This window comes from Cygnus olor, chromosome 19 (assembly GCF_009769625.2).
Source record: "Cygnus olor isolate bCygOlo1 chromosome 19, bCygOlo1.pri.v2, whole genome shotgun sequence".
Taxonomy (NCBI): domain Eukaryota; kingdom Metazoa; phylum Chordata; class Aves; order Anseriformes; family Anatidae; genus Cygnus; species Cygnus olor.
In genome coordinates, this window is record NC_049187.1 from 2,058,320 (window position 1) to 2,085,854 (window position 27,535).

General features: G+C 53.4%; 1 protein-coding gene and 1 long non-coding RNA gene across 3 annotated transcripts; both read left to right on the top strand.

The window, feature by feature from the left end:
* On the top strand, positions 1 to 15,272 carry LOC121057576 (P2Y purinoceptor 2-like). Of its 2 annotated transcripts, none has more exons than XM_040531970.1 (3): positions 1 to 1,604; positions 4,330 to 4,920; positions 8,072 to 15,272. In XM_040531970.1, exon 3 carries the CDS (start codon positions 13,152 to 13,154, stop codon positions 14,169 to 14,171), a length of 1,020 nt encoding a protein of 339 aa, XP_040387904.1. In that variant the 5' UTR covers positions 1 to 1,604; positions 4,330 to 4,920; positions 8,072 to 13,151; the 3' UTR covers positions 14,172 to 15,272. The 2 variants fall into 2 exon arrangements, with proteins under 2 accessions (XP_040387904.1, XP_040387902.1); XM_040531968.1 differs by having other exon boundaries at positions 2 to 1,604; positions 8,069 to 15,272.
* Positions 15,273 to 21,268: 5,996 nt separating this feature from the next.
* LOC121057562 lies at positions 21,269 to 23,699 on the top strand. The gene is made up of 2 exons (XR_005813844.1): positions 21,269 to 21,354; positions 21,783 to 23,699. It is a non-coding gene; the product is annotated as an uncharacterized LOC121057562 (long non-coding RNA).
* Positions 23,700 to 27,535: the final 3,836 nt, after the last annotated feature.

The following is a 27,535-nucleotide window of genomic DNA, read 5'->3' on the forward strand; positions in this document are numbered from 1 at the left end:
CTCTGCATGTGCTTGAGAAAGGGGGGAGCCAGAGGCAGGTGAAGTTTATTCCCCCGAATTGCTCTTGAAGGCTCATTCAAGATGTCAGGGTCACTGGGCCTGCGTCATTGGTGACTCACAAAACAACGCCAGTGGAGCAACAGCAAAGCATCCGATTCCGTAGGTCACGGCCAGATCTGTTACCAGCCCATGGCCCACTCCAAATGGGCACCATGTTCTGTTTAATCTCTGGTGAGCAATCATAAAATTACAAAGGACTTCCTACAAACAGGTTCCTTGAGGAGAGGCCAAAGGGCAGAGAAGGGAATCTGTTTTCCATCTCACCTCTCCCAGCACCACCGCATTCATGGGCTTTGTACAGAGGTGCAGGAAGCAACGCTGTCGCTAATAGCGTGCTGTCTGGGATATTTGAAGACCTGAGATCCACTTTTACGTGCACTATACCGAAATGTGGTACTTCCACCAGTCAGCTCTGACTGCTAGCTGCGGGGATCACTGTGTCTTCTGCACCCCACAGGAGTTCTGGACCAGAACCCCACAACTCGTTGTAGGAGCTGTTTGTCCTGATCTTTCCGTTTGGTCTGTCTGAGGGAAGTTCAGTGTTTCCAGTCCTTGACTATTGTGTTAACTGGATTTACTGCCCCAAAACAATAATTGCTGCCTTTCTGTGATGCAGTTTAGAGACTGCGTGAATTCTGTGAACTTTAGGAAGGGTGGGTTTTCCAGGTCGTTAGTCAGTTGTGCCACCTCCCACGTGGAGAAATGGGGTGATGAGTGCTTCCAAGAAGCTGAAGGAAGGTGATCTGTGGATGTTGCAGTGATCTTCAGGTGTTGCAGTGTGCCCGGGGCTGTAATGAATGTAAATACTGACATCTACCAATTCTCTTTTAAAAATCTCTTTAGTGCTAAAGAGGCCCAAACTGTCATCCAACAAAGAGGGAAATAGGCCCTGAGCAGGCCCAGAGTGACACAGCCCTGTTCGTCAGTCCCTTGGCCCATAAGAATGGGAACAGTGGGGCCAGTGGAGATGCTTTGTGCTGCTTGCAGGTGGCTCAGGTACCCTGGATTTTTCTTCCAGCCCAACTAGCTGGGTCAGGTGTCTCGGACAAAGGAGCCTGGCCTCATTTCCATCATGCTTTCACAAAGGAATCACAGGCCTTGGTGTGCGGCTGCTTCTGCTGCTGGAGCATCAGATTTCATCAGTGCACTAGTGGCTCAGCTATGTCACAGTTTGTTTGCTGGCTGCTTAAACCATGAGCTGAAAGCACTGACCTCGGTATGGATTTCTGTCCCACCAAAACCTGGGCACGTCGCACCGTGTCCCAGAGCCTGCTCCTCATTTCCTTCAGTTATTCTGAGCATGCCTGAGTCCAGGCTCGCTGCTATTCCCTCTGCCCTGCTTCCAGCCTTGGAGAAATCTTCTTCTGTGCCAGTTCTTTCACACAGCCTTTATCCATATTTGACCTACTTGTCATTTTTGTACAGAGTTGTCTGGAAACAGCAGGAGATGAAGAGGGATGATGGATCTGAGGGGTGCTGGCTCTTAATTAAAAATATTTGCAGAACAGTGGACAACTCAAGCAAATCAAGGCTGTGTTCTGCAGGTAAGGTGTGTTTCAGCATGCAGGTGTCTGTTACGTGGTAGCCTTGTATCCATGCTTTATTGCCATGCTTGTTTCGTAAAGCTGACTACCAATGTGTGCAACAGCCCAGTTAATATTTGCTTCATACCCTTAGGAGTCCCCAGCATGCTTGCGAGCTGCTTCTAGACCTCTGCTTGGGGGCTACTGGCATGACTGGAAGCCGTACTCATGCAGGTGCTTCCAGAAGGCTGGGCCCTTGGCCTGAACCGCAGCTCAGGCTGGGGCAGCGGGAAGGTGGCCATGGGGCTGTGCACCGCCCCCCGGCCTGGGGCACGGTGCCTCTGCCTCCAGGAGAGCAGCCGGGCCCTGTCAGCTCCCCCACGGCTGCAGCAGATTTCTGAAAACACCAACCCGAATTGGCACTGGCACACTTCAGTCAGGCGTGGCGCTTCCCTCTGCACGCTCCCTGGTGTGTTTAGCAATGGGAATTCACACCCAGTCCCACGCATAATCCCTCAGCAAACATTAACTCGCCGCTCCTAGTGGCGGGGTGCAGCAGACCAAAGCAGAAAATATTTCAAATTTCCTGGCACATTTCTTTGGTATAAGGGTAACCTTGATTTTCGGTAGAGTTGATCAGATTGCTCATAGCAAGTATTTTTCACCGTAACTTTTTTTGACTCCTTTGAGAAGAACTTGGAGCTTTTGACAAGTCACTAAGCTGTCTGGAAACAAACAAAAAAATGCCTTAATAAGAGCTGTGGGCTCTGGCAATAACTCGGGGGTTATTGGCTTTCTGCTTTGCGTATCATTGACTGAATTGGTGACATTTTTAACTGGAGACTAAAATTGTATGGTAAAGCTCAGGTAACTTTTTAAAGCCTTAAGAAGAATTTCAGACGTAGGCAGCATTTGCCTGAATATAGAGGATGGCAAAAGAGCAGAAGCAAGGCATTTAAGTCTAAAGTCTGCTGGGATTTTCAGTAGTATTAAATGAGCATTAGTCAATCAAGGTGTAATATACAGCAACAAGAAGTTTTTTTTTTTTTTTTTTTTTACAATTTTGTATTCATAAGTAGGAGCACCTAATACAAAACTAGGAGTAAGTTGTAATGTGCTATCCTGCCAGTCTTTCCCCCGTAATTTCTCTTGAATTTCATGTAAAACGCTGCTCTACCCTGGAACAAAGGAGTCACGTTGCCTTTGTTCATTAAAAATTGCATATGTATAAAATATCAGTGTTGTCTAAAACCCCTCACTGTATGACTTGTGCCATACATCAGAACCCATCTCCTGCAGCCTGGCAACTCTCTCTGTTGCTATAGGGATGCGGCTCCGCCACCCTGTCACAGAGAACCTCAAGCATTCCCGTTTTCGGAGCTGCTACAACACCTCCAGCCCTCGCGTGTTTCATTCACTCGCTCGCTCCCATCCAGGAGTGCTTCTCCTCTGAATCTGGAGTTACTCAGCACTTCTGAACTCGTAAATGAAACAGCGTTCGTTAGCTGAAGAAATGCCACATGATACTTTGAGGCACGCATTTGGCTGGGATGTTGTTACTGCCCCTGGGCTTGTTTCACGTGCAGACACACAGTGTAATTAGCATCCCCTGCTGCGCATTATATTTGTCTTGGCATACTTAAAACTATCATAATCCGTGGTTTCTGTGCACCTGTCTGCAGCTGTATACCAAAGGGCAAAAGTTTCTGAGAGAAACATCCTGCCTTGAGTGCTAGGCCCAAGGGTAAGGCAATCCGTTAGCAGAGAAGAAACTTCCTCATGGTGAGTTTGTTGCGAGGCTGGGTGCGATGTGGCTGTCGTGCTTCTCGACAGATTGTGCTGTCCACAGTGCCAGACCCCACACCACGGCCAGCACAAGCCCAGAGGCGCGTGCACTCTTGCAGGTGCTGCGCAGATCTCAGGGGCCACTGCGTTTGCCCCTCGTCTGGCACAGCCCCACCGAGCAAAGGCAGGGTGCTCGACCTGCCTTCTTGCTTCCAGGTAATCCTGGTAGTGGACTAATTGCTGAGGGCTTACTGTTTCTCCCGTGGAACGATTCCACTGGAATAATGTAAATTTTGTGTAAGGTGCACTTGGAAATACAAGGCAAGTATTGATACGGCTTGATTTTAAATGATGAAAAAAAGGGCTTATTTTTTCTTTTTTTTTCCCCTTCCTTATAGACAAGTGTCTGAACAAGACTGAGCTATGATTTTGCCTTGCTGGAAATACCAGGTGTGTGTATTGCGTGGTGTCCTGGGGCTCTGTGCGGCAGAAATGGAGAGGCCCTGGGGCCCTGGTGTCACAGGCACCTCAGCTGAACACGATCCTACACTGCCAGGCGGGAAGAGATCCAGGGGCTGGGAGAGGAGCTCTGGTGTGGAAAAGGCTGGGAGCTGTGGCTGCAGGGTTTTTCTGCCCATCAGGAACACCCCGAGGGTTTTACTACAGTGGGAATAGCAGCTAAAGATTTAAGCGAGGGCTAATAACAAGGAGAATAAAACAAGATTGCGAGAAAAGCAAGCAGAAAAGATTTCTCAGCTGCAAAACACTCCGTAACGCTGCAAAACACTCCGTAACGCTGCAAAACACTCCGTAATGCTGCAAAACACTCCGTAACGCTGCAAAACACTCCGTAACGCTGCAAAACAACATTGGCTCACTGCAGACCAAAATCCTGAGCTGCTGGGAAGAGACGGCTCGGAGATTCCCCAGTCATTGACTGGTTTTAATGTATTCCTCGCAGCCAGCCAGCGCTCCCGCTCCCGGCTTGCGGGCACGGCAGCCAACTCGCCCCCGCCGCAGCCAATCAACGCCGCTGGAGCCGGGCTGCTCCTGCCATGAACGTGAAGGAAGCCGATGGCTGCGGAGTAATGCAGACAAAGCACGAGTGAGAGGCAGACAAAAGGGATGGAGTCCCAGGAGATGTGATCCACCCCGTTAAAGGAGGCATCCGTAGCCTCTGCAGCTGTGTTGATGCCGCTTTGCGCAAGAGGCACCAGCCTCTCGTCCCCCCCGGGAGATCGTTACGGCATTAATTGCCTCTGCACAAAACCCGGCCGTGAGGCTGCTCCTCGGCAGCCACCCGCTCCTGCCTCCAGCCCTCGCCGGTTCCGAGAGCCCGGCCAGAAGGAGCGGCGCCCCTCCAGCTGGCCCCCCTGGATCAGATGTCACCTGTACCCAATGAAGCAGATCCCGAAGTGCCACGAATGGATCCCAGGATTCTTATTTTCCTTCTCTACGTGATGATCCTTCATGAGCTGGTGAGTGGCTGGATGGAGTACCAAAAGCAGATAGCCAAGCCGAAGAAGCAGGCGGGTCCGGTTTGGTCTTCTAGGTGAGTTGCTGCTGTTGTGTTTTCGAAGGGTGAACGGCTCGGTCCTGAAGCGGGTATGTTCTGGTGGGGAAGCTTGCCTTTTGTGTGCCTACCTTGCTCCCTGTAGATGTGTGCATGTGCCTGTCTGTTGTGTGTCAATGCACACAGGTAGGATTAGGTCCGTTAATCTTTTGAGCCTGTGTTGTCTGAGCATGCCGTGCGTTTGACACACAGGTACAGGTTTGTTTTTGTGTGGCATTTTTTATTTGTTTTTCTGTGGCAATGTGCTGCAGCTCAGCATGTTCCCCATGACTCAGGTTCCTGACCAACAAGCCTTGAAGATTAAAATGTGGGTACCACTTTAGGCAAGATGCTCATCAATGAGACACAAACCTCTAGGGACTTCGTAATCAGAGTATTTCTCGCTAAATCACCAGCGTGCATGTCACTATCTCTCCGTCTCCTCCCACCCTCTGGGCTGTGCCCACTACACAAATCCCTTTCTTGTTTTCTGCCCAACAACAAAAATAGGCTTTAGAAATAAGGCCATAACAGGAAAACCTTGTGAACCTTTAAAATACATATATGTTTCTGCAAACATTGTATGGTATGCTTGGGGTAATCATGGTCTTAGTACTGTCTTATAAAGAAAAAATATCTCGGCAGTTCTGTGTCGACTGCGTGGTTAGAGACTCGCACCCTGGGATCCAAAATTCACCTCCTGCTGGGTCTCGGGCCATGGCACCAACGTGTTGTGGCTTTGGACCTAAGATGATGCCCGTGACCCAGTTTGCTCTCGGTCTGGCAGCCGCAGCACAGTGAGCAGAGCTGGCGGCTCACCGTTAATCCTAATCCCGTGACGTGCAGCATCCCAGCCGCAGCGACAGCCCCGGCGTGCTGGGTGCTGCACGCGCTGACGGTGCCTCCACGGAGGGGAAGGCAGTGGTGCGAGCTCGTCCCTGGTTGTCCCCAGATCCTGCTGGCAGACACTAGCCAGGAGATGCCAGACTCTTCATCTGCAGCTCAGGGATAAATTTGCTGGCTGAATTTCCTGACCAGCAAAGCTGTACTGCACCTTGTGCTGTGCAGTTGTACAAATAACGTGATTTGCACTGGGAACGCAGCCATGGGTGGAGACAACTCCAGTGGAGAAATAGCTTGAAAGCGATGGGCTGGCTGGCTTATAACTGAGGACAGAGACAGATTGCCTCGCTGGCTTCAGGGAAGGGCACAGGGAGGTATTGGAGAATAACTCACCTGGGTATGAGGCAACCCAGTGCTAGCAAACGGATGTGATACGGAAAAACCTAATGAATATTTTATTTACCAGCAGCCACCAAACAACCTGCATTCAGCAGGCAGGATAATGTCGTAGGATGGAGCTTTCGAAGAGAACCTAAGGGAACAAGGCACCCCACCAGAAACAAAAACATCCCTGGGGGCTGGCATCTGACCCAGCCTCTGCTGGGGAGCTGGGACTGGGCAGGAGGGTTTGCGCAGGGCCCCGCACCCTGGGCACGTCCCCGCCTTTCCCGTCCAAGCCCAGCCCAGCCCTTGTGCCTGTCCCTGTTGTACCTGGCCCGGACTAGTCACTGCGGTGACTCGTGGCGATGCTCAGGACGTTTGGCAGTGGCCGCAAGATGGATGCAAGGGCTCGTGCTGGAGCACAGGGCAGAAGGTGGGCGGGGAGGCTGTAGGCACCTGCTGGTCCCTTTGGTGGCTGGGCTGTGGCACAGCTGGGGAAAGGGCATCTCTGGGCACCCTGTGTCCTTGTAGAGGTGCTGGCCACGGCATCATTTTGCTCCTTTAGCTGACTCCAGCCAGCCTGGGAAAGCAGAGCCGCCAGCTCTGCGTGCGTCACTCAGAGCCTTCACAGGCTGCACCCTCAGCAGGAGAAGCTCTGCAGGGGAGAAGTGAAATTATGGGATGAGCTGGGATCCTTTTAGTGGAGGTAAGATTGTCCCGGGGAGGGGCTGAACAGATTTAAAACCAGCTCAGTGTCGGTAGGGGAGGGAGAGCATGTGCAGGGGTTGGGCTCGTGGTGGCTGCTACACGCTGCCGCGATGAGGCAGCACCTGGTGAAGCTTTCTCAGGTGATGAGCCCTTGTGGCCAGGTTTCCCAGTGCTCAGAGAGCACAGCTGGTGCCAGACGTTCACTCTTCAGTATAGGCTTGGGTTTAGGAAGTGCTCAGAAATGGTTGTCACATCTGTAGAGCTCCATCGGCAGGGCAGGGGCAGCGCCAGCCAGCTCAGAGGCGTCTGCTGGCAGCTGATGCAGCCCTGGCACCAAGAAAACCACAGCATCTGCGTTGGTTTAGGGGACAGAAAGTGGCCGCACGCCCACACCTGCACAGGGCTGAGTGTGTGTAGCTCGGTGCCTGGGCAAGCTCGGCTGACGGGTCCCAGAGCGGGCAGCCACAGAGCTGCATCTCGCCCTGAATGCCTTCGCGCTGCTCGTTTCCACCTCCTGCCATGGGCAACGTGAGCAAGGGGCTGGTGCCATCCAAGATTCAGGGATTATTGAATTTTAGGATTTGCAGGCGTTGCCAAGAAAGTCACCCAAAGCCTTCCTGTAAGAGCTCAGCCCCAGAAGCCAGACCTCCCTGGGAGAGGAGGCCGGCACTGTCAGGTGAAGCTTCGCCTCCTGCCACCTCCCCAGCCTGCTAGTTTAAAGTAATTAATCTGAAAACCAATTAGGAAATGAAGTTATAAACCAGCAAGCTAATTAGGACACGACAGAGCTGTCTCTTGGCTGCACTTGCAGCACAGGCAGGGATTTCAGGGCTCGTCCTCCTTTTGTGGATGGCGAATAGTAACGAGCTCTGGCGTAAAGCAGCTTTTTCCTCCCGCTCACAGTATTTCCCCAGCTCTGTTTTCCTCAGCCACAGAAGGGGTCACGGCTCCACCAGCCCCCTCTGCTGCTTGTGGGCACGGTGGGGAGTTATTGGGGATCACAGGAGGAGCGGTGCTGAGCAGGATCTAGAAAGAGGGGAAATTTCTACTCGCCAGCCCCAGAGATCACCCCCATGCCCCCCTGTTTGCAGGGAATTTCAGTGCATACCCCTGCAGCTGCCACCCCTTGGTCTCTGAGGTCCGGGCATAGATGCAGGGGACATGTCCCTGGCTCCGACCCATGCCTCTGACGCTGTCTCACTTTTCTCCTCACCAGCAGCGCCACCAGACCGAACCACTCCAGCTTCTCCAGGCCACTGGTCCACTCGGTGCGCAGGGAGCGGTACCGGGACTGGAGGAAACCGGGACGGATCATCCGGAAGGCGTGAGGACGCCCCGAGGTCTGTCGGGGAGCATGGGGAGAGCTTCCCGAGCCCAAAGACACCACCCCTTGTGCGGCCCGCACCGACCACCGTGCAGCAGCTGGTGTGAGAGCATCCTGTAGGCACCGTGAGCTGCGCCCTGCAGCTTTTTCCTTCCCCTGAGCCTGGTGTGGCTGAGAAGGAAAGAGCCCCTTCCTCGCAGGGACCCGGCGCTGCGTGGCAAGGGGCTGGGGAGGTGCCCCCAGCCAGCAGCAGTGGCCCCGGATGAGGTTTTTGCACCCAGCGCAGCGAGGTGACTTTTCTTTCTTCTTCCCAAAGGGCTGGGTAGATGGAGAGCAGATTTCTTTGGGGCAGAATGAAATTAATGAAATTTGCTCCTCGGGCAACCGTGGGAAGCCTCCAAAGGGTTTCAGTCTCCTCTCACCCACTCGAGGGCTGCGTGGCTGGTGAGCAGCATTGCCCAAAGTGATGGAAGGCTTTGGTGTCCCGCTGGTGACCCGTCCCCAGAGCCCCAGAGGGACGTGCTTCCACAGCAGCACCCAAAGAGATGGCACTCATTGCTTCGGAAATGCTGGCTCCCTGTTAAGTCTCACCCACGGGGGTCTGTACATTCTTTCTGCTTTTCGTCACCACCGTTGAGTGGGTGGCTCTGGGCTGGAGGAAGGAAAGCACCCTGAACTGGTGACTCAGAGTTATGCCACTGAAGGCAATTTGCTGCAATGACCTTGTAATTAGATTTCTTTGCAGCATTCCCAGCAGTCGAGGCAAATGTAAAAGTGACTTTCTAATGAGCAGATAGATGGCAAAAGAATACAATATTGCTCTTTTATTAGTCTGTGATTTAGACATAAAATTAGATTTTAGAGGCAAGAGTCAGTCCTCACGTCCTGCCGCCCTGCTTACAGTCGTGTGCAGAACTGGGAATCTCTGAGCGCTGGCAGGATTCTGACACCAGGCTCCTAACAGCAAATGTTCAGGGCAAAACTGACTGCCTTGTTTGCTGAACATAACGTTTGGCTCAAACACAGCCTGTTTTTCTCGTTGCCAACCATTTATAAGCCTGACTCAGGCTCGCAGACGCGTTATCCAGAAGTAGATAGGGAAGGGACTCAGAACCAGGCATTCCTTATGCTGAAGTAGCCACCTGCTGCATTTGCATGTCCGTCTGCTTCCCGGCTGTGTGCGAGGCGCTCCTGCGGTGGGGGCTGCATTTGCTGAGGCTTGCAGGAGGCGCCTGGGCGAGGGCAGAGATCTGTGCCTGAGTGGGGCACCCGGAGCCCGAGCAGGAGGAAGCTGGAGGCACCCTGCTCCTGAGATGCCCGGGCAAGCTGGAAAGTAGCTTGGATGCAGACCTCTGCTCCTACAGGAGATGAAGTTCTGGCCTTGTGAGGTGGAGTTTGTCTTCAGTTCTGAGATTTTTTTGAGAAAGGAGCTAGAAGTAGCAAGGAACCCGCTTTCTGCACATCCCAAAGGATAAACTTGCAAAGATGTGCCTCAACTCTGGGACACTGTGGCTATCCCCGAGGCATCCACTGCCTGTCCCAGTACACACGGGTGCGTCCACAAAGAACAGAACAACAAACGAAGAGAAGATGTTGGGGGGGGGGGGGGGGGGGGGCGGAAACAGTGGGAAAGCATTTCTGGGCGGTGGGGGCTTTGCTTTCCTGGCGTTCAGCCTGCCCCCAGCCTGTGGGGGACGTGGCTGGGTGCTCTGCCTGCCCTTCTGCTGGGGTGGGGGAATCTGCTGGGAGCGATCAGTATGCAGAGGTGTGTACCTTAACTCCTGGAGTGGTGCAGGACATGGCTGGGCTCCCAGCCTCAACGGAGCAGGCTGACCCGAATGGGACAGAGATGTCTAAATGGCCGCACCCTTGGGAAGGGACAGGAATGCCTTGCTTTGCTGATCACATGCTGGATGTATCCCTGTAAATACCCTCCTGTTTCCTTCCAATAAACTCTTTTACATACATCTTGTTTACATCATCTCCTTTCTCGTTCAGCCCTTACATGTCTCTTCACGGCTTTCGCAGCCTGGGAGCCAGCACAGGCAGTGGCTGCTGGCAGCGTAAGCGGTGACTCAGTAGAGCTAAAAGCATCTTCGAATGCTGAACTTGTAACACAAATGCTTGTTTTCTTGTCTTTTCTGCAGAGGAACACGTGCCTGCAATCCAGAGTCTTGTTTTGGATGGTTGTAGGCATTGCTTTGTTCTTTTCCCTTTTTTTTTTTTTCCTTCTCACACAAATATCCAGGTTGCTCTGCAGCTGTGTCGAGGAAGCTCCTGCCCGAGGAGCGCTTCTGCGGTGGGAGCTGATGATGGCAAAGAGCTCAGGGGCGGTGGGCTCCACAGAGACCAGGGCCAGCCCGGAGGCAGCCCCGCGGCCACGTTCTGTGCTTTAAAAGAAAAAGAATAAAATAAGAAACGAACAAAGTACTTACTGTAAGCCACGCCGCAGCCCTCGCTCGAGGCTTCTCGTGGGGCGCTGCACAGTGCTGCAGGTGGAAGTCCCCGCGTGCAGCTCAGACTGCGGTCGCTGCTGTCCCACTGCTATGATTAGGCTCCGTGGGCTGCAGGCTGTGCTCCAAACCACCGCTTTCTTAGAAACTTCCCTTTTGCCTTGAAATGGCTCAGAGAAGTCCTGCCCCTCCATGTCAAGCCAGAGAAATCCCCGGGTGGCTGGGTGCAGGGAGGGTTCCAAGTACCGCGGTGCCACCAGCCCTGGTGTGACCCATGGGGACCGCTCCCCTCTGGCCCCAAAGAGCTCTCTGGGGTGGAGCAGCAGGAGTTCATCTTTGGGTGACGGGCTAAACCAGGGGAATTTTGTACATAAAGAAGGAGCAAAATCCCTGCTGTGCTGAGAGGCAGGGCTGGGTGCTGCTCTGCATTCCTCCTCTCCAGGTCCTGCTCTGATCCTTAGTGCTGTCTTTGAGGTAAGTGTATGGTTAATGGCTTGTGTGATTCACCTTCAATGTAAGTGGAAATTCATTTTTATTCTGCCTTTCCTTGTTAAGTCAATTCTGATTTCTTTTCTTTCTTTCTTTCTTTTTTTTCTTTTTTGAGTAATTCTTAGTTGTTTTCTTCTTACTGCTTTTAATTTCTCCTCTTACTCAGAGGAGGGAGGCTCTGTTTCTTTCATGAAGCAATTACTGCATATATGTAAACTCACTTTCTAGAGGGCAGGGTGAACCCAGGCATCAATCCCAGCCCTCACTAGCACAGGGAAAGTGAGGCCGAGGAGCCTGAGGGGTGTTTGCTACCCCCAGAGCCAGGCTGGTCACTGTGGCTGCAATGGTTCTGCTCCGGGAAGGAAGGAAAGGCTCTGCTTGTCGCCAGCTCTCTGCAATGGGGCAGCCCTGGTTTGGGTGTTCTGGATCGGTTGCAAATCCTTGTGGATGATAGCAGCAACAAAACCTGATTTAAAAAAAAAAAATGCTTAATTTTGGAAAGCTTCACTTCTAGGGCAAAAAAGACAGAGGTGAGCAAACTGTTAATGCAAAGGTGTGTCTGCAATAGCCATACACATTTCTGCATTAGAAGGCACTGTCTTTAGGTGTTGGCTAAACCAGGGGAGTGCTGGTTATTAACCCATAGAGCCCATGAGTTTAAACTTCTGTTTTCACCAAAAGGAGAGTTAAAGGCTGCAGTGAGGAAGTGGCACCCTGTGGGCAGCTAATTCTCAGCCCTTTCTGAGCCTCTCAGGCCATATCCATCACCAACCACATCCAGCCAGTCCTGAGCAAACAGAAAGGTCTGGTTTAATCGCAAGTTTCTCTGGACGACAGAATCCAAGAGAGACCAAAGGTGCCTTTGCCTGAAAATGCATCAGCTGTGAAAAACACCTTCACGCCCCATTTCTCCCTGTGGTCCATCCCTGGGCACAGGGGCTGCATCCCAGAGCAGCGCTGAGCACCGGGGGATGCTCAGGAGTGGTGGGCTCATACCCTGAAGGCAGCGTGAGCAATGGCTCACAGACAGCCAGGCTTTAAAGCCAAGTGCTTAAACTTAGGCAAAGAAAAGTGTCTGACTTCAGGTCATCCAGGTAAGGATTGAGGCTCCCAAGCGGCTGGGGAAAGTTTTCCTACTGGTGAGACACCAATGGGCTCGGAGGCTGCGTGCCAAAAAGGAGCAGGCTCTGCACTGCTGTGGTGGTCCTGCTCCTTGCCCCACCATCGCTGCTGCTGAGGAGCGGGACAGCAGTGCGGGTCACCCCGCGGTGGCGAGTGCCATCGGCTGAAAGCGCAGCCCTGGGATGGCATCGGGCAGCCCCAAGCTCCTTTTACAGTAAATAACGAGACCTAAAAGGCACAAACCCAGCGGGGTGGAGAGCAGCAGAAGCAGCAGCCCCATGGTCCTCCCTCCTGGAGGCAGAGACTGGAGCTGCTCCCTGTGCCTGGTTGTGCAGCGCCCTGCACCCGCTGGGGTGTCCCGCTGTGCTTGGCGGGCGGTGCGAGGATTTCGGATGCGGCAGCTGAGCGGGGTGGGTGTGCGGGAGCTGCTCTGTCTGCCGGGCGGTGAAGTCTGGCAGCAGAAGGTGGGGTAATTCAGTCAGCCGCTTGCCAGTTGCGCTGTAACAAAACCTGCTAAATGATTGTAGTGTGGGTGATGCTGGGCTCTTGCAAGGGATTTTAAATGCAGAGACTTTTGGAGCCAGGCACTAACAGCATCATTCATTTCATCTTCTCTTGTGAGCAGTTAGTAGCGGTGAACTTGTGAGCTGCTCCTGTGGTTCCTTTGTTGCCTTTTCTCTTTCTTTTGCAGCACAAGCAGAGGAAGCCAAGCTGAGTGTGGCGGGGTCGGGTCCGATTACCACGAGGTCGTGCTTGCTTGTGAAGAGCAGGACGTGGCCCCTTGCATCTGCCAGGTCTCCTCTGTGGTGCCTGTGGTAATTAATAGTCATTGTTTGGCCACAGATCTTCAGCCTCAGCGACAGTGTTTGAAAACCCGCCTCTGATGCAGCTCAGCCTTCGTGTGCAAGAAGATGAGCTCGGGTGGTTTCACTGCTTTCTCTCTTCCACCCCAACCCTTGCAGGTCAGCACGGAGGTATCTGAGGAGCTGCTGGCCTTGCTCGCCTTCATGAACACCAGCTCGGACTGCCTGCCCCAGGGGCTGCACCCTGCCATCCCCGCCCTGGGGACCCTTCTCCTGCTGGGCTGCATCCTGCTGAATGGCATGAGCTTCTGGGTCTTCTGCTTCCACATCAAGCAGTGGGATTCGGGCATGATCCTCCAGTTCAGCCTGGTCCTGGCAGACATCGCCGTCATCCCTGTTGCTCCACTCCGGATTTCCTACCTCAGCCTTGGCAACCAGTGGCCATTTGGCCAATTTCTCTGCCAGCTCGAAGTCTTCCTGCACAGCACCCACATGTACGGCAGCATCTATTTCCTGACGCTCATCTGCATCCACCGGTACTTTGTGGTTGTTCGGTACAAGAGCAAGTCCCTCTGGAAGAAGAGAACCTTCTTGAGAAAGCTGTGCTTGTTCGTCTGGCTCGTCCTCTTTGTCCAAGGGCTCCCTTTTTTCTTCGTCCTTAAAACTTCGGTTATTGATGGCTCAGAAAGATGCCTGAATATTCACCAGTCGGACTTGTCCTCTGTTTACTTAGTCTACAACATGGTTGTGGTTGTGTTCTCTTTCCTCCTGCCCTTTGCTGTTTCCTTGACCTGCGGTGCTCTGCTGGGAGCTGCCATTGCTAAAGCAGCCAAGAGAAGTTCCAGAGGTAAGAAGATGAAGAACAGGTCTCTGCAGATGATAACGGTGTCTCTAGTGATTTTTGCCATCTGCTTCGGTCCTCTGCACGTCTGCAGGACCATAGGCGTCATTGTGAAGTACTACGACATGTCTTGCAAGCTCCTGCACCAAGTGGAAGTTGCCTACTACATCAGCTGGGTCTTCACCATGGCAAACACCTGCCTGGATCCCCTGATCTATGTGTTTGCCAATGACAAGTTTAAGAAGAGCTTTGCTGACTCCTTCCGCAAACACTGGGGCACCAAGTGAGTGTGGCAGGGAGCTGGGAGCCACCCGAGGGCAGATGCTGAAGAACTGAACCCTGAGCTTCTCCCTCCTTTTTTCTGTCCCAGGTCCCCAGAGCTACCAGCAGCAGTTCAGCCTGGCAACATTGCAGGACCTGGGGGTTTCTCTGTGTTCCCCCAGTGACACCAAGGGGTTGTTCCTGCAGGCAGGGGCTCCCTGGGCTGTAAGGAAGCTCTGACTATGCACAACTCCTGGCTGTACCCCAGGTGGCTGGACCTCTCGTACATGAGTTTCTTGAGAGTGCTGAAAGAGCCAAGCCCTACTGGGTACAAGGGGGGAATAGGGAGAGAATTTACACCTCAAGTCATAAATCAGGAGAAAGTCCAGTGAAAACTGTTGTGAATTCCTGACTGTGAATGTTTTTGTGCTTTTTTGGGGAGGAGGGTCTACGTGAGCGCGGAGCTGAGGAGAGTGCAGGTCCCAGCACCCACAGAATGCCCCCTGTCCAGGCACCCTTGGGCACCAGCATCTCCCCAGCCCCATGCACCGCTGGGCTGGGACCAGGCTCCCCCTTACCCATGCATCTGCTCTTTCCAGATGGAAGGACAAAGTGGCAGATATTGAGCCATGGATAAGGGGTACAGGTGGGAGGTGTGTGGATGGGGAAAGGTGCTTCATCAGCCTGGTAGGAAATCTGGACTCAGTCTGTTGGAAGGTCTTCAGGAACAGGATTGTGTGCGCCCCTCTCATCAGCCTGCCCTTGTCCCACAAAGACTGGGCTGAAAGCCTGCGAGGAACTTGCTTCACCCCCCTCTGAGCGGCAGCCAGGGAGAACAAAAGTGTTGGGTAAAGGGTGCAGAAACCTGGAGCCTGAATGCAAAGGCCGTGCTTGTCCTGTTTGGGCATGTTGCCTGGCCGGTCCCCAGCCCTGTGGCTGCTCTCATCCTTTGCACCTTTACCTTGCGGCAGAGAACTGTGCTTCATGGTCTTCTCCTTCTTCCATCGCACCATGCAGATGGGTGCCTGTGCTCTGGGAGCGTGGCAGCCCCAGGGCAGTGGCTTCTCCCTCGGGGTGGTGGGAAGTGGCTGCTCTCTGCTGCAGGAGCAGAGGGAGTGGAAGAGCTTGAGCTCATGGGGGCAGAACTGCTGAGCTGGGTGCTGGGTCAACCGAGGTGGAGGAGCCGGCAGTTCCTGGGCTGCTCAGGGTTTCTGCAGATTAGAAATACAGTATAACTTTTAAAATGTATATAATTTTGTGGGGGAGCGGGCTTCTTTTAAACCGGGTTTCACACCGGAGGATGTGAGAGTGTTGGAGGCTCTGACTGCCGCAGCTCCAAACTCATAATGGAAAGCGAGGTGCAAAAATAGCATTTAAAAGAGTGGGCAGAGCTGTAACGTCACTTCCCCTAGGGTCATGTGCTCCAGCCCTTCCCTGTGCCCTGGCTCAATTCACCTCTCCGTATAAACAGACCCAGCCAAGCAGAATTGTGCTGAATAAACAGAGCTGCACACTTGAGCACGTTTTTGTGTTATAGGTGGCAAACCATGGCAAAGAAGGAGGCAGAGAGAGGAGAGGCTAGCTGGGTATAAGGCAATGGCTTGAATGTTCAGGGTTTATTTTTAGGCTTTGCTATACACTTTGTGAGCATGATACTGGATCCAAATTTCACTTCTCCATCTCTAAAATGCATCTAATTGCCCTTCCTTTTTCTCTCTTGCCCCTTTCAACTGAAAACCTACAGCCGCAGATCATGCCCACAGTTTACTTTCTGTATGAGCAAAGCCAGGCACAGAGATCTCGATTTTGTCTGGATTTCCTGGAAGATGGTGTAATGTCTGCTGCTGATAGGACAACAGGGAGCAAGACCTCATCACCTAAGAGGAACTGGGCTGTGGCTGGAATTTTCATCAACGTTTTGGTTCCCAGTACCCCACTTCAGGTTGGATTTGGATGTCTCAGCTGTTGGATCTGCTTCCATGCCTGCTCCTTCCCTTCTGCTCCATCAGCGGAGCTGTGGCCAGCTGACTGCCTGCAGAACCCAATAAATAATGCAGTCATCCTGGAAACTGCTACCAAGGACACCCAGAAGTGACCAGGAGACTCATTTTCTAACTTTGCTTCTCTCTCCTAATTAATCCTATGGCTAATCCCTGCCTGCCTGCCTTCCAGGAGGGAGTTGTGCAGCTTAATTTGATTTGTGACTATAATGACAGTCAATCCCTTGCATGATCAGACGGAAGGTGTTGTTCCTTACTGTTAGTAATGCTGCTCTTGGATGGGTCCTATTGCAACATCCAGGTAAGCTTCATAGTCCTGCCTTGCATGGGCATGTGGGTGGCAGCGAGCAGCAGCTTGGTTTCGGGCTCCTGCTTGAAGGAGGAAATATTTTTGTGTTGAGCTGATACGTAAATGAGGAGGCATTTGTATGTGTCTGTGGAAAGGGTGGCTGTCCCTGTCCCCGATCACAGCATTTGCCAAAGTGGCCAACAGAAAGCTGAAGACTCATATTCAAAACCCAGGTGAGCAAGTGATGCGGAGGAACCACATCAGGATAATCCCTTTTTGTTCCACCAGGGAGCATAGCTTGAATAATTTTGCTGCAAAATGCTTTCCAGGTCAACATTCACCTTCATACTCTTAATGAACTGGCAGTCAGTAATTCAGACAGGACAGCTGGCTTGAAAACCAGCAGCTGTTCAGGCAAGTACAGCTACGGCCAATGCTTGTGCACCAAAATGTATCTGCAGTCTTGCATGTGACTGTATCTCATCCTACATTTAAAAACCCAACTCTATCCTAAGCACGACCACAAATCCTCTTTTCTGGGTTTGAGCTGCTAGTATTTGGTAACTGCAGTGAAAGCATCCCATTTCACATAATCACAGCATGACTGGGTCCCTCTGGTCCAACCCCTCCTCCAGCACGGCCATCCCGAGCAGGGTGCCCAGGACCACATCCAGGTGCCTTTAGAAGATCTCCAAGAAGGGGACTCCACAACCTCTCTGAGCAACCTGTGACAGTGCTCCATCACCTGCACAGTGAATAAATGCTCCCTGATGACCAGGGGAATCTCTTGTGTTCCAGTTTCTGCCCAGTGCCTCTTGGAGTTGGACTCGACAATCCTTGTGGGTCCCTTCCAACTTGGGATAGTCTATGATGCTTGTCCTGGCACTTGGCACCATGGAAAAGAGCCTGGCTCCCTCTTTGTTGCACCTTCCTTCAGGTATTTATAGATGTTGATGAGATCCCCCCTGAGCCTCCGCTTCTCCAGGCCGAGCAGTCCCAGCTCTCAGCCTCCCCTTGCAGTAGAGGGGCTCCAGGCCCTTCCACATCGTGATGGCCCCCTGCTGGGCTCCTTCCAGCATGTCCAGGTCTTTCTTGTACTGCGGGGCCCAGAGCTGGACCCAGCACTCCAGGTGTGGCCTAGAGTATTGTGTCCTGTTCTCGAGTACTGTGTCTGTTTCAGACGTGTTTGATCTTAAGGAATCTTTTGGGATCATGGTCCCTATTCACTTGTTATAAGGAGACTGCCTTTAAGCTTTTGATGTTTTAAGGTGATTCTTACACCTTTCTGAGATGAGCTCGTGCACTTATGAGGCGCACAACCACACTATTACTTAGTTAAATGTAGGTTATCACTGCTTGATAGCTGCACCTTTACTGGATCTGAAGCCTCACCCAGATGCTGCACCAGGCACCTGGTTCGCAAGGCAGACACCGTTTGTTTCTAGCTTTGAGCAAAGGTGAAGATGATGATGGTTTCAGACAATTGACCTCTACCACTTTCAGGTTTCAGGATCTTGATGCCATCTCCTTCACTCCAGTCTAAGCTCATGTTGGTTCCCCCAGCTCTGAGCTCTGGTTCACCCCTGAAATGTGGCCAGGGGCTGGGGGGCAGCAAATGGGGGTTTCCTTCCACCAACTCTCTGTCGCTGGGCTGAAGGGGAGAGGGGAACCAAAGCCCAGCAGGAGTGTGACAGACTGTGACCAGCAATGAACGCCCGTGTCCAGGTTGGGATGTGGCCCTGGGTGAAGGCTGCGGCCCTGCCTGGCCCAGTCTTTGCAGGCCCGGCTGAGTGGCCTGCTGTAGCCCTGTCTTTGCAGACTGGCCCCAGCATGAACGTCTCATAAGGCCATTTGTTAAACGTGCACGGAAGCAGCTCATTATTAACAATCATGGTTTTTTGTTGTATTGTTTTGTTTTTGTTTTTTTTTAAGGCAGGGAAGAGCTATCAGGTCCTACTCCCTGTGCACATGGCAGAGCATCACTGGGCCAGGATGAACAGTGTAAAGGGTTCAGTTACTGACCGAGCTCATGTGAACAGTGGTGACCAAAGGAGCAGGCTCTGTAATCCTATTACTGGTCTCCCAAATCCTTCCGACCATTTAGCGAACAGCCGCAGGCAGTTCTGTGGTGGCTTTTAGCTGAGCTCAGGCCTGGAGCCTGCTGGAGGCGGTCTTGTTTCAGCATCCCGCATCCTCCAAACAACCTTCCTGTGCTCAGCACAGCTTTGGAGTCCTTGCACTCAAGGGTAAGAGGTGGGCACAAGAACAAAAGGCTGACTGGAGCACCACTGCTGATTTTCTGTAGAGCATGATGGTCTTCTGGACAAGCCCTGGTGAACCCAAGCCCAGAAAACCACCATGGCACCAAGTCCCTCTGTACAACCTGGAGGCGTAGAGATCCTGGTCCCATGCAGATCCACCAGCTTTTAGTTTATCTTTTTGTATTTAAGCTCACTGAGCAGCACAGCAAAGTGGGTGAGGAGTTTGCTAAAGCACTAAAAACCACAGAAATGTCTTGGAGCATGGGTGGATGGTGCCTTTCCACAGTGCAGCTGAGTTTAACCTCTGGATTAAACCAGTGGTTTCTTCCCAGCTGACACCAAACCCAAACCATGTGTCAGTCTTTGCAAAGCGCGGTGCTCAGCGTGGTGCTGAGGTTTGCATTGCAGTTTGATTGCATGGTTTCACATTATATGGTGTGTTGTATGGCACATTGCACTGAGGTTTGCACTGCATGGTGCTGCAGCAGCAAATTGTGTGCATGTGAGCGGGGTTGCTACAGATGGGCTCTGCCCTGGAGAGCCAAGCAGCGAAGTTTTCAGCAGAAGGCAGTCACTTTAGGTGCAAACACTTCATTCCGCAGACTCCCCAGTTTTCCATCAACCCCTCCCTCCCCTGGGGGGATACCAGCCCATCAGCACGTTAAACGGTGCCAGCCCACGACGAGCCACAGTGAGGTGTTCCCGTGACGTGGGAGCCCTCCTGCGCCATCCCAGCAGGCACAGTGGGAGGAAGGACACTGCTGACGTGGGCTGGGGAAAGCCCTTGGCCTCGCCTGCCACACGGGGCTGGGACATGCTGCCTGCATTGCGTTAGGAGCCCAGCAGCTCCGAGCTGGCGCGTGGGCAACCAGCGCTGCCAGAACCTGCTCACCCGGCAGCGCCGATGGCCGCTTCCCCACATTTTTAGTAGTTGACTTGCAAGCAGGCTTCCTGTTTGTGAGATGATAACACACAACCACAGCCTGGATGAACACACCATGCCAAAGCCCAGCTCATCCCCGCCACGGCATTTACTGGATGCTGTCTTGGCTTGGTGCTGTTGTGAAAGCTTGCTTCCTCTTCCAGCAGCTCAGAAACCAAGAGCTGGAGCTGCAAATCACTAAATCAGCTTTAGAACAGTTGCAGGGGTTGCAGCCTCTGCTCTCATCACTAATTTGGGGCATTCCAGGAGGGAATGAGGTGCTTTTTCAAGTTTATTTCTGAACACAAAACAGAAAATGGAAAATCTGCAGACTGGGCATTGGGGGTGATTGCATGGAGCCAGGGGCAAGAGACTTAAATGCTGTGTGTCCCTCGAGCCCTGCAAACAGGGAGCTTTGCAGTGCCTTCTGCTGCTTCCAACACAAACAAAGCTGGGCCCAAAGCTGTGGTCCTGGTGAGAGGGCTCTGAGCACTTTGGGGCTGATCGCCAACGGGTGCTTATGTGGAAGAAATGTTTACAAGAGGGATTTGTGTGGAGAGTGGCCTTTAGATGTCCCTGGCACCATTTCTGGTTAACAAAAGCCATTCACTGAATCCTGTCCCGCTGCCCAGCCGCACACCGAGCTGGCTCGTGGTGTCCACCAGGCTGGGGAGACCTCACCAGAACTAAGACAAAACCCACCCAGATCCACACCTGCTGGGAAAGGAATGCTCGCTGGCGGCACCTAGAAGAAGACAACATTTATTTTCTCCTCATTGTGAAGCCTTTCCAAACCCAGTCCAGCTAAAAAGGATTAGTCAAAACTATCAGTGCCACCGTCAGTGCCCACAGGTCCCTGGAACGCAGGGATGTCCCCTCTGAGCATCAGCACGGAGAAGCCTGGGTTGTGGGGCAGGTGTGTGGCTGCTTGCCTGCACTGAGGATCAGGCAAGGGCATCCCTCGTCAGTGCAATCTCAACCCTGCTCCTGCACCCACACGGGTGGGAAAACACAGCTCAGGGCAGCAGGAAAGGAAAGCAGAGGAAGGAGAACAGCGGTGTGCGAGACTGGAGGCAGGCTCCTATTTTCAAGGAGAAAAAAACAAAACCACACACCTCCTCCAGCCAGCTGCGAGACCCCAGTGTGCTGTGTCTCGGCTTCCCTCCCTGCCTGACTGCTGAGGGTTGCCACCTGTCCTGAGGATGGACAGCTGGGGGGGGGGTTGAAGTGAAGAGCTGAATTCACAGGGTTCACACAGGAGGAGGAAAAAAGGATGTGGGAACACCCCAGAAACAAGGAGTAAGGCTTGAGTTTGGGGCCACAAACCCACACACGCAGCTCCATCCATCCATCCATCCTTCCTTCCTTCCATCCTTCCATCCATCTGTCCATCCACATGCAGCTCCATCCATCCACCCATTCTTTGTTCCTTCTAGTGATGAAGAATCAACAGTGGAGCTTCCAAAAGTCCCAATGCTCTGTGTTTTAGCCCCCCAGATCATCAAGTCCCAGCCACCCAGCACCCTTCCCCAACATCCCCCACTCCTGAAGGCTGCAGCAAACCTCAGGCAGCTGGGGCAGGTGTGGGATGAGGGCGATCATGTCCCACAGCTGGGGGTGAGAGGTGCTGCCCGAGGGCACAAAGCTGGGGAGAGGGAGCAGGGATCCTGATGGTGCCTGGGGCTATGAAGGGCTGCAGGACTCAGCTGTCATGGTGCTAGCCTTGGGCTCAGCTTGGTAAGGACTGCATGTGGTGTTATTTTGGCTTTTTGCAGAGGTGGCGGTGTGGGGAGGGTTGTGGGGGGTGCTGGTGGGGCTCAGCTGGCGGTACCCTGGGGACTGACACTGGTGCCCTGCGCTTCTCCTTCACAAGCGGTGCAGGGAGGGCAGGGGAGCTGGAAGGGGATGGATGTGTTCAAGGCAGGATGGGGCCAAAGCCCTTGAAGATGATTTGGGACGTCCCCAGGTCTGGGGCAGGGAGGATGCAGAAGGAGATGGGCCGCTCCTGGTGCAGCAGCATGGCCGAGCTCCCCAGGGGCTGCTCCATGGGGTCATTAGCAGAGGGGGCAGGGAGTAGTGGTGGGGTCTGGCTGCAAGGGGCAGAGAAGGACATGGAGGGTTTGAAGTTTCTTGGTGACTTATCCTGATGCCTTGTGGCCCTGTAGCTTTAGACCGAGCACGAGAAGGCAGCACCCATTTCAGCAGCAGCTTGAACGCATGCACAGCACAAAATGACACCAGTAATTAGGCTTGGAGGCACGCAGCCTGTTACAGAGCCTGGCTGGTCCCGGACCGTTTGTCTTTGGTGTTTGTGAGCCAGGAGCAATTACTGAGCCAGCAGCTGGAGGTGGAATTGAGGAGTGATTCACTGCAGAGCCCCGCTATGGCCGGGCAGGCACCACACGAGGAGAGGGAGCAGTGATGCTGCCTGCTCTGCTCCCTTGCAGTTGGAAATGCAACATGCTGCTAATCAGCCAGGTTGGGGTAAGTGCACGGGCACCATAACTTGTGTCGTGTGCTCCAGCAGCAGAAGTCCCGAAGGGCAGGCGGCAACTGATGGCTGCGTCACCAGCGTGCCCTTGGGTGATGCTGGGCAATGCTCCCAAGGTTTGGGTGATGGAATAAGCTTCGCTTTGGGCTTCATAGTGATCAGGTGAAGTTTGGGCTGAAGGCATAGGATGGGCACCCAAGGGGGCAGGGAGCTCCGGGCCAAGCGCTGCTATTGCAGCAAAGCAAACCTGCACCAGCAGCATCTCCTGGTGGGAATAAAGCCAACGTGGATGGAGACGCTTTGCTAGGGAACAACAGAAACGCCTTTCAAACACAACTGCTTGTAAAATAGGCTGAACCAGGCCAAAATAAAGTTCTTAGTGAGCCTCTTCCCCTAGAACAAGGGAGTTTGTAGGGTTGGCATGTTTGTTTTAAATTGGGCAGGGCGGGCACCCCACAAGAAGCGAGCTGCAGCCTGGGCAGGTTCAACACCCACAAGCCCAAAGCACTCATGCACACCAGGTTGCTTTGCTCCGGGCTAATTCAAAGCCAACTTTTGCCAAAAGCAACGTGTTTGTGCAAAGGGCTGCAGTGAGGTGGCCTTCAGTGGTAAAAAGAAAAAAATAAAGCTTTTGCCAAAGAAATTTCTCCCCTGCTGCACTAATGGCCTCAGAGCACTACAGGGCACCTCCTCAAGGTTCTGTGTATCTAAGGCCAAATCCTACAGGCTGCAAGAATTGCCTTTAAAGTGCTTAATTAACTTTACGGGAAAAAAAAAATCCAGCTCCTGAAATCATGCGGTTGCAAATAGATAACGTTACTTCTGCAGAGAAAAGCACCATTTTGGGGTCAACACCACCACCAAAACCAGCAACTAAATACCTGCTCCTGTTTTCTCTTGAAGTCCGTCCGTGTGTCCCGTCCCCCCCCCCCCCCCCCCCCCCCGACCCTGGCAAACCAAGTCACACTGCTGTGAGTGCAGGGGCTGACATCAGCAAAGGCTCGGCACAAGCGGCAAGGGAAGTGAAAAAGCTTTGCATCTGTGTAAGGCTGTAAATTTGGGTTGCCAAACAGGATACGGGCTGGGAAGGCAGCTGGGCGAGGAGGCTGCGGGTGCTACTCACCCTTGTGCTTGGGTGCGTTGCTTGCTGTTGATCATAACTAAAGTGGGGTATAGAGGGTTAATGTGCTTGTTTGACGGCTGTGCTCAGAGCACTTCATTGTTATGGGGGTTTTGGTAAGCCTTGAGGTTTGGTTTTGCTAAAAAGAATGCTGATGGTTTAAAAATAATAATAATAAAAATAAAACATGGTTATGTATGCTGGGGATGTTTTTTACAGGGCAGCGGTGGTCCCATCCCTGCAGAAAAAGCTGGGATCTGGGCGAGACCCCAGCTCATGTTCAGCTATAGACCAGGCTCGGTCCCACTACGTGTTCCCCGTGTCGGCAACTTGCAACTCCCTGTGTTCTGCTGGAGACCAGACCCTGTCACCTCAGCTTTCTGAGGCTGTGCGAGTGCCATGTCTGCCTTTTTCCTCCAGTTTCTTTCCCTTTAGCCTAAAGTCACTGCCGTAGGATTAAAAAGGAAAATTTAAAAAAAAAAAAAAAAAAAAAAGCTGCTGAAGGAGGGTGGTTGGGATTTGTTCCAGGCACCAGGGCTGGAGGAGCCAGCGGCTTTGCAGGGGCCCTGGGGACTTTGCAAAAGCTCTGCGTCCTGTTGGGAGCAACCTTACTGAAACAAGTGCCTGTGTGTCCCTGAAGCTGGGAATAAGCCCCAAAACCATCTACAGAAGCTTCCTGCAAACCACCCCCAGCGTGAGGAGTGGGAGCCGGGGCCCTCACTGAGGCTGACTCACTCACGTGAGGCTGGTGATGAATCGCTGCCTCTGCAGTTGGGTTTTGCTGCGATCTTGAGCAAATCTCTGGCTCATCGCAGTCAGTCGGTGTTGCAAGGCGTTATCTCCTGGTCACCTGCGGTTGGAGGGCATCCTCCAAAACCTGCTGGGCACGGAGCTGCCCCAGCCAGCCCAGGTAATGTGCAGAGAAGGGACATGGCTTGGCTGTGCTGGTATCCAGCCGGTACCAGAGAAAGCACGTATCTGGAGGTGGAGAGGCTCACCCCGTGCCAAAATTACCCCTTGCCTGCACTTGGAGCTTGGAGGACAGCATGGACCTGGTCAAAATCCATCCTTGCTTGGTTCAGAGCAGGGCTTGATGAGAGGAAAAGTGGGAAAATCCCAGTTTGGGGTCTTTCAATTTCCATCAGGGTGGGAGTGAGTTGGGGTGAGTCTGAGCAGGAGGCTCACGGACCCAGGGAGAGCCCAGGCTGGGAGCTGGGCTACCAGAATAGGGCTGGTGGCTGCCAAAGTGCCATTTAAGTTGGGACTGTGGGTTGCCCAGTTGTGCTTTGGTGCGACAAAGTTATCTGTGAGTTATCTAAGGAGTTATCTGCGTATGTGTGTGCGCGTTTGTGTATAGGAAAAGGTGTAAATGCTGCTTGAATGAAGAGAAAGTGGTTTGGGTGCAAACATCCAGGCATAACGAGATTTGTGTTGCTTAAATGTGTTTTAACTGTGAATGCAAACTGTCACTTCAGATGTTTTGTAGGAAAAGTGTAAAAGTGAGCGTGTGTTGGAGGCAGAAATGCTCCCTCACCCCCCCCAAGGAGACATCGCCCAGCGATGCTCGTGCATGGTGCCGCAGCACAGCCACACAAACAGGGTGAGCTCCACGGGACAGCCAGATCAGCCGTGTCCCTCAGCACCACCTCCAGCACCAGAGCGGGCTCACCCCTGCTAAACCCTTCAGGCCTGACCTGGCCCACCCTGGCCGCATCCTGCCACATCCCAGCAGCAACCCCAGGAAGTTATTGCTGGGGAGCGCACACCCACCTCCAGCATCCCGCAGCATCCCCCTCGTGTTTCCCTACCTGTAGATATCCGCCCCTTCCCGAGTGGTGCGCAGGAAAATCCCCGCACGCCCCCAGCCCCCTGCCCTCTAATCCCTTTATGGTGTTTGTGCCGGGCTCCCCCACGCCGACCCTGCTCTTTGCCTTCCCTCTAATCTCCCCATCAAACAGTTTGGGCAGGGGACAGAGCAGCACGTGCTGTTTGGAGCGGGCAGAGGGAGCGCTCCTGCCTGGGGCTGCAGGCGGTGCTTTGGAGATTTCACCCATGAAACCAGGGCACCCCTCATTTCAGAGCAGCACCCTGATTCCTGGAGGATAATTTTGAATAAAAACCCAATTCTCCATCCTGCTAGCTCTGCTTTGTGCTGTGTCTGGGCACTGGGGGGCTGACCACTGCCCAAGGCTGCAGAACCCCCAGCCCCAGGTGCCCACCCCACTGCTTGTGGCTGGGGAAGGTGTGGGCAGCGATGGGTCCTTTGCCCAAAGTCACCCTAGCTTGTATCTGTTTAACCCATTCTTGGTAGAGCGTGTTGTGTTCCTGAAGTTTTTCAACCTGGAAAATTTGCTAAGGCTTTTGTTGTTAATAAAGCAAAGGCTTTAATAATATCTTTGGTGTATCTTGGCGAGGCTGGGAAATGCTCGGGCTGATAAAGCCTCAAAGTCAGGGAGATAAAACCTGGAAGAGTTTCAGCCTTGGCCAGAGCTCCCCAGGGGTTGCTGACTGCGGCCTAACCCAAAACCCAGGTGCTGGGGAGGGGGCTCAGCATGGAGCCGTGGGAGACCCCTGCCAAGCCCGTGCTCACCTCCGAGCTTCACAGCCACCATGAGGGAGGTGATGGCTCGTCCGTACCAGGGATCTGCTCCTCCTGCAGTCCTCTAGCTGGAGAAAACCCTCCCCAAACAGTCTTCTACAAAGTCCTCTGGAGATTTAATGTGTGACCGTTCACAGACACAAGGACATCCCTGCTCCTGCCTCCATCCCTCTGGCGCGCTGACCTTGGGCGGCTCACGCATCCCTCGCCCGGGTGCCTGGCGGTGGCTGATGTTTGCTGTGCCTGTCACGGAGCGGGCAGGCAGGAGCCCGCTGTTTGCAAAGAGCCCAGAGCTCGTTGGCTGGAGGGTAAAAGGTGGTTCATGAGGCTCAGGGATCCAGGTCGGAATTGTGCTCGTTGCTATTAGCGTACCGTCGAGTTTATGCTGTGGAAATGGCTGGAATTAGACCATGGTGAGATAAGACTTGATCCCAGGGTGGACAGCAAAATGCAAATAACCAGGCGTTAACACTGTACGGCAGGAATACCTTGCTAAAATCCCTAGCAGGCTTTTGTGGCTGAACAACGCTGTGGTATCCGTCAAATATTTGGTGAGCTGCCCCGTTGGCGGTGTTTGGGGCAGGTGTGGGACCCTGCGCTTGCAGGCTGGAGCCGTCCCTGCTGCCCCAAGCCATAAACGCGCCCTGTTTGCCCTGCCTGGCTGGGCTTTGACCAGGGAAGGGATTACCGGGGTTTGTTCTGTCTTCCCCCTGCAACTATTTTGGTGCTTGGCACTTCCAGCTGCCCAAAAATGAGTTTTCCTCCCTGAACCATAGTTACTACTCGACATTAGTGCAGTTGGCGTTTTGTTTGTTTCTCTGTATTTTTGAGCTTGCTGTGTATGCACTTTTTGGGTGTTTCTGGGCACATTCAGGAGGGAAAACCAGAGCTTTTGTTGGGCATAAAGTGAGGATTCGTGGATCTTGGCTGAACCCTGGCATTGCACAGCTCACCTGAAAGCATCACCACTGTGTTAGACCCATCCAACACGCGGGGGGCTCAGTGCTGGCTGCTCCTGGGGCCAGGTTTGTGTTGTTTTCCCAGGACGGGGACTGTGGGTTCTTCCTCCTCACCCCCAGCCATTGAAGCGCAGCACCAGCCCCTTGCACCCCCCGTGGGCTCCAGTTCCCGTGTGGGAGCCTCGGTGCAGCCCAGCGTGGGCAGGGGAGCAGTGACATGGCCAGCACGCCCACGGCCACGCAGCCGCCTCGGGAACACCTCTGGGACCCCGCCTGGGCTGCACACCCAGGCACACGCTTCCTCCTGGGCTGCCGCCCTGTTCGTGACAATTTCCAGCCAGGAACGAGGAAACGTTTGGGCTTCGCAGCCAGATTTATGGATGTGTCCCCAAAGCACCCCGCTGAGGGAGGTGGCTGGTTCGGAGCCGCATGCTTTGAGGGGTTCCTGCACAAAGTCCCTGCGTGTCACCCAGCACGGAGGGTGACACTGAGGAGCCCTGTGCCCTCTGCCACTGCTGCTTGGGTAACCTCGGGCACATCCCTGGGCGCTGACCTCCTTCCCCCGGGGCAGCACCCGCGGGTGGTGGGGTGGGTGACGTCCAGGTGCCGCTGATGTCACAACCTGGGGACCAAAATTGCTAATTAGGTTTTGCCTCTGTGTCTGTCGATCTCATTTCCTGGTGCTTGTGCAATCGCAGATGCTTTTGTGTGTCTTCCTGATTGTTTATCTGCCTGCGGGAGCAAAACAC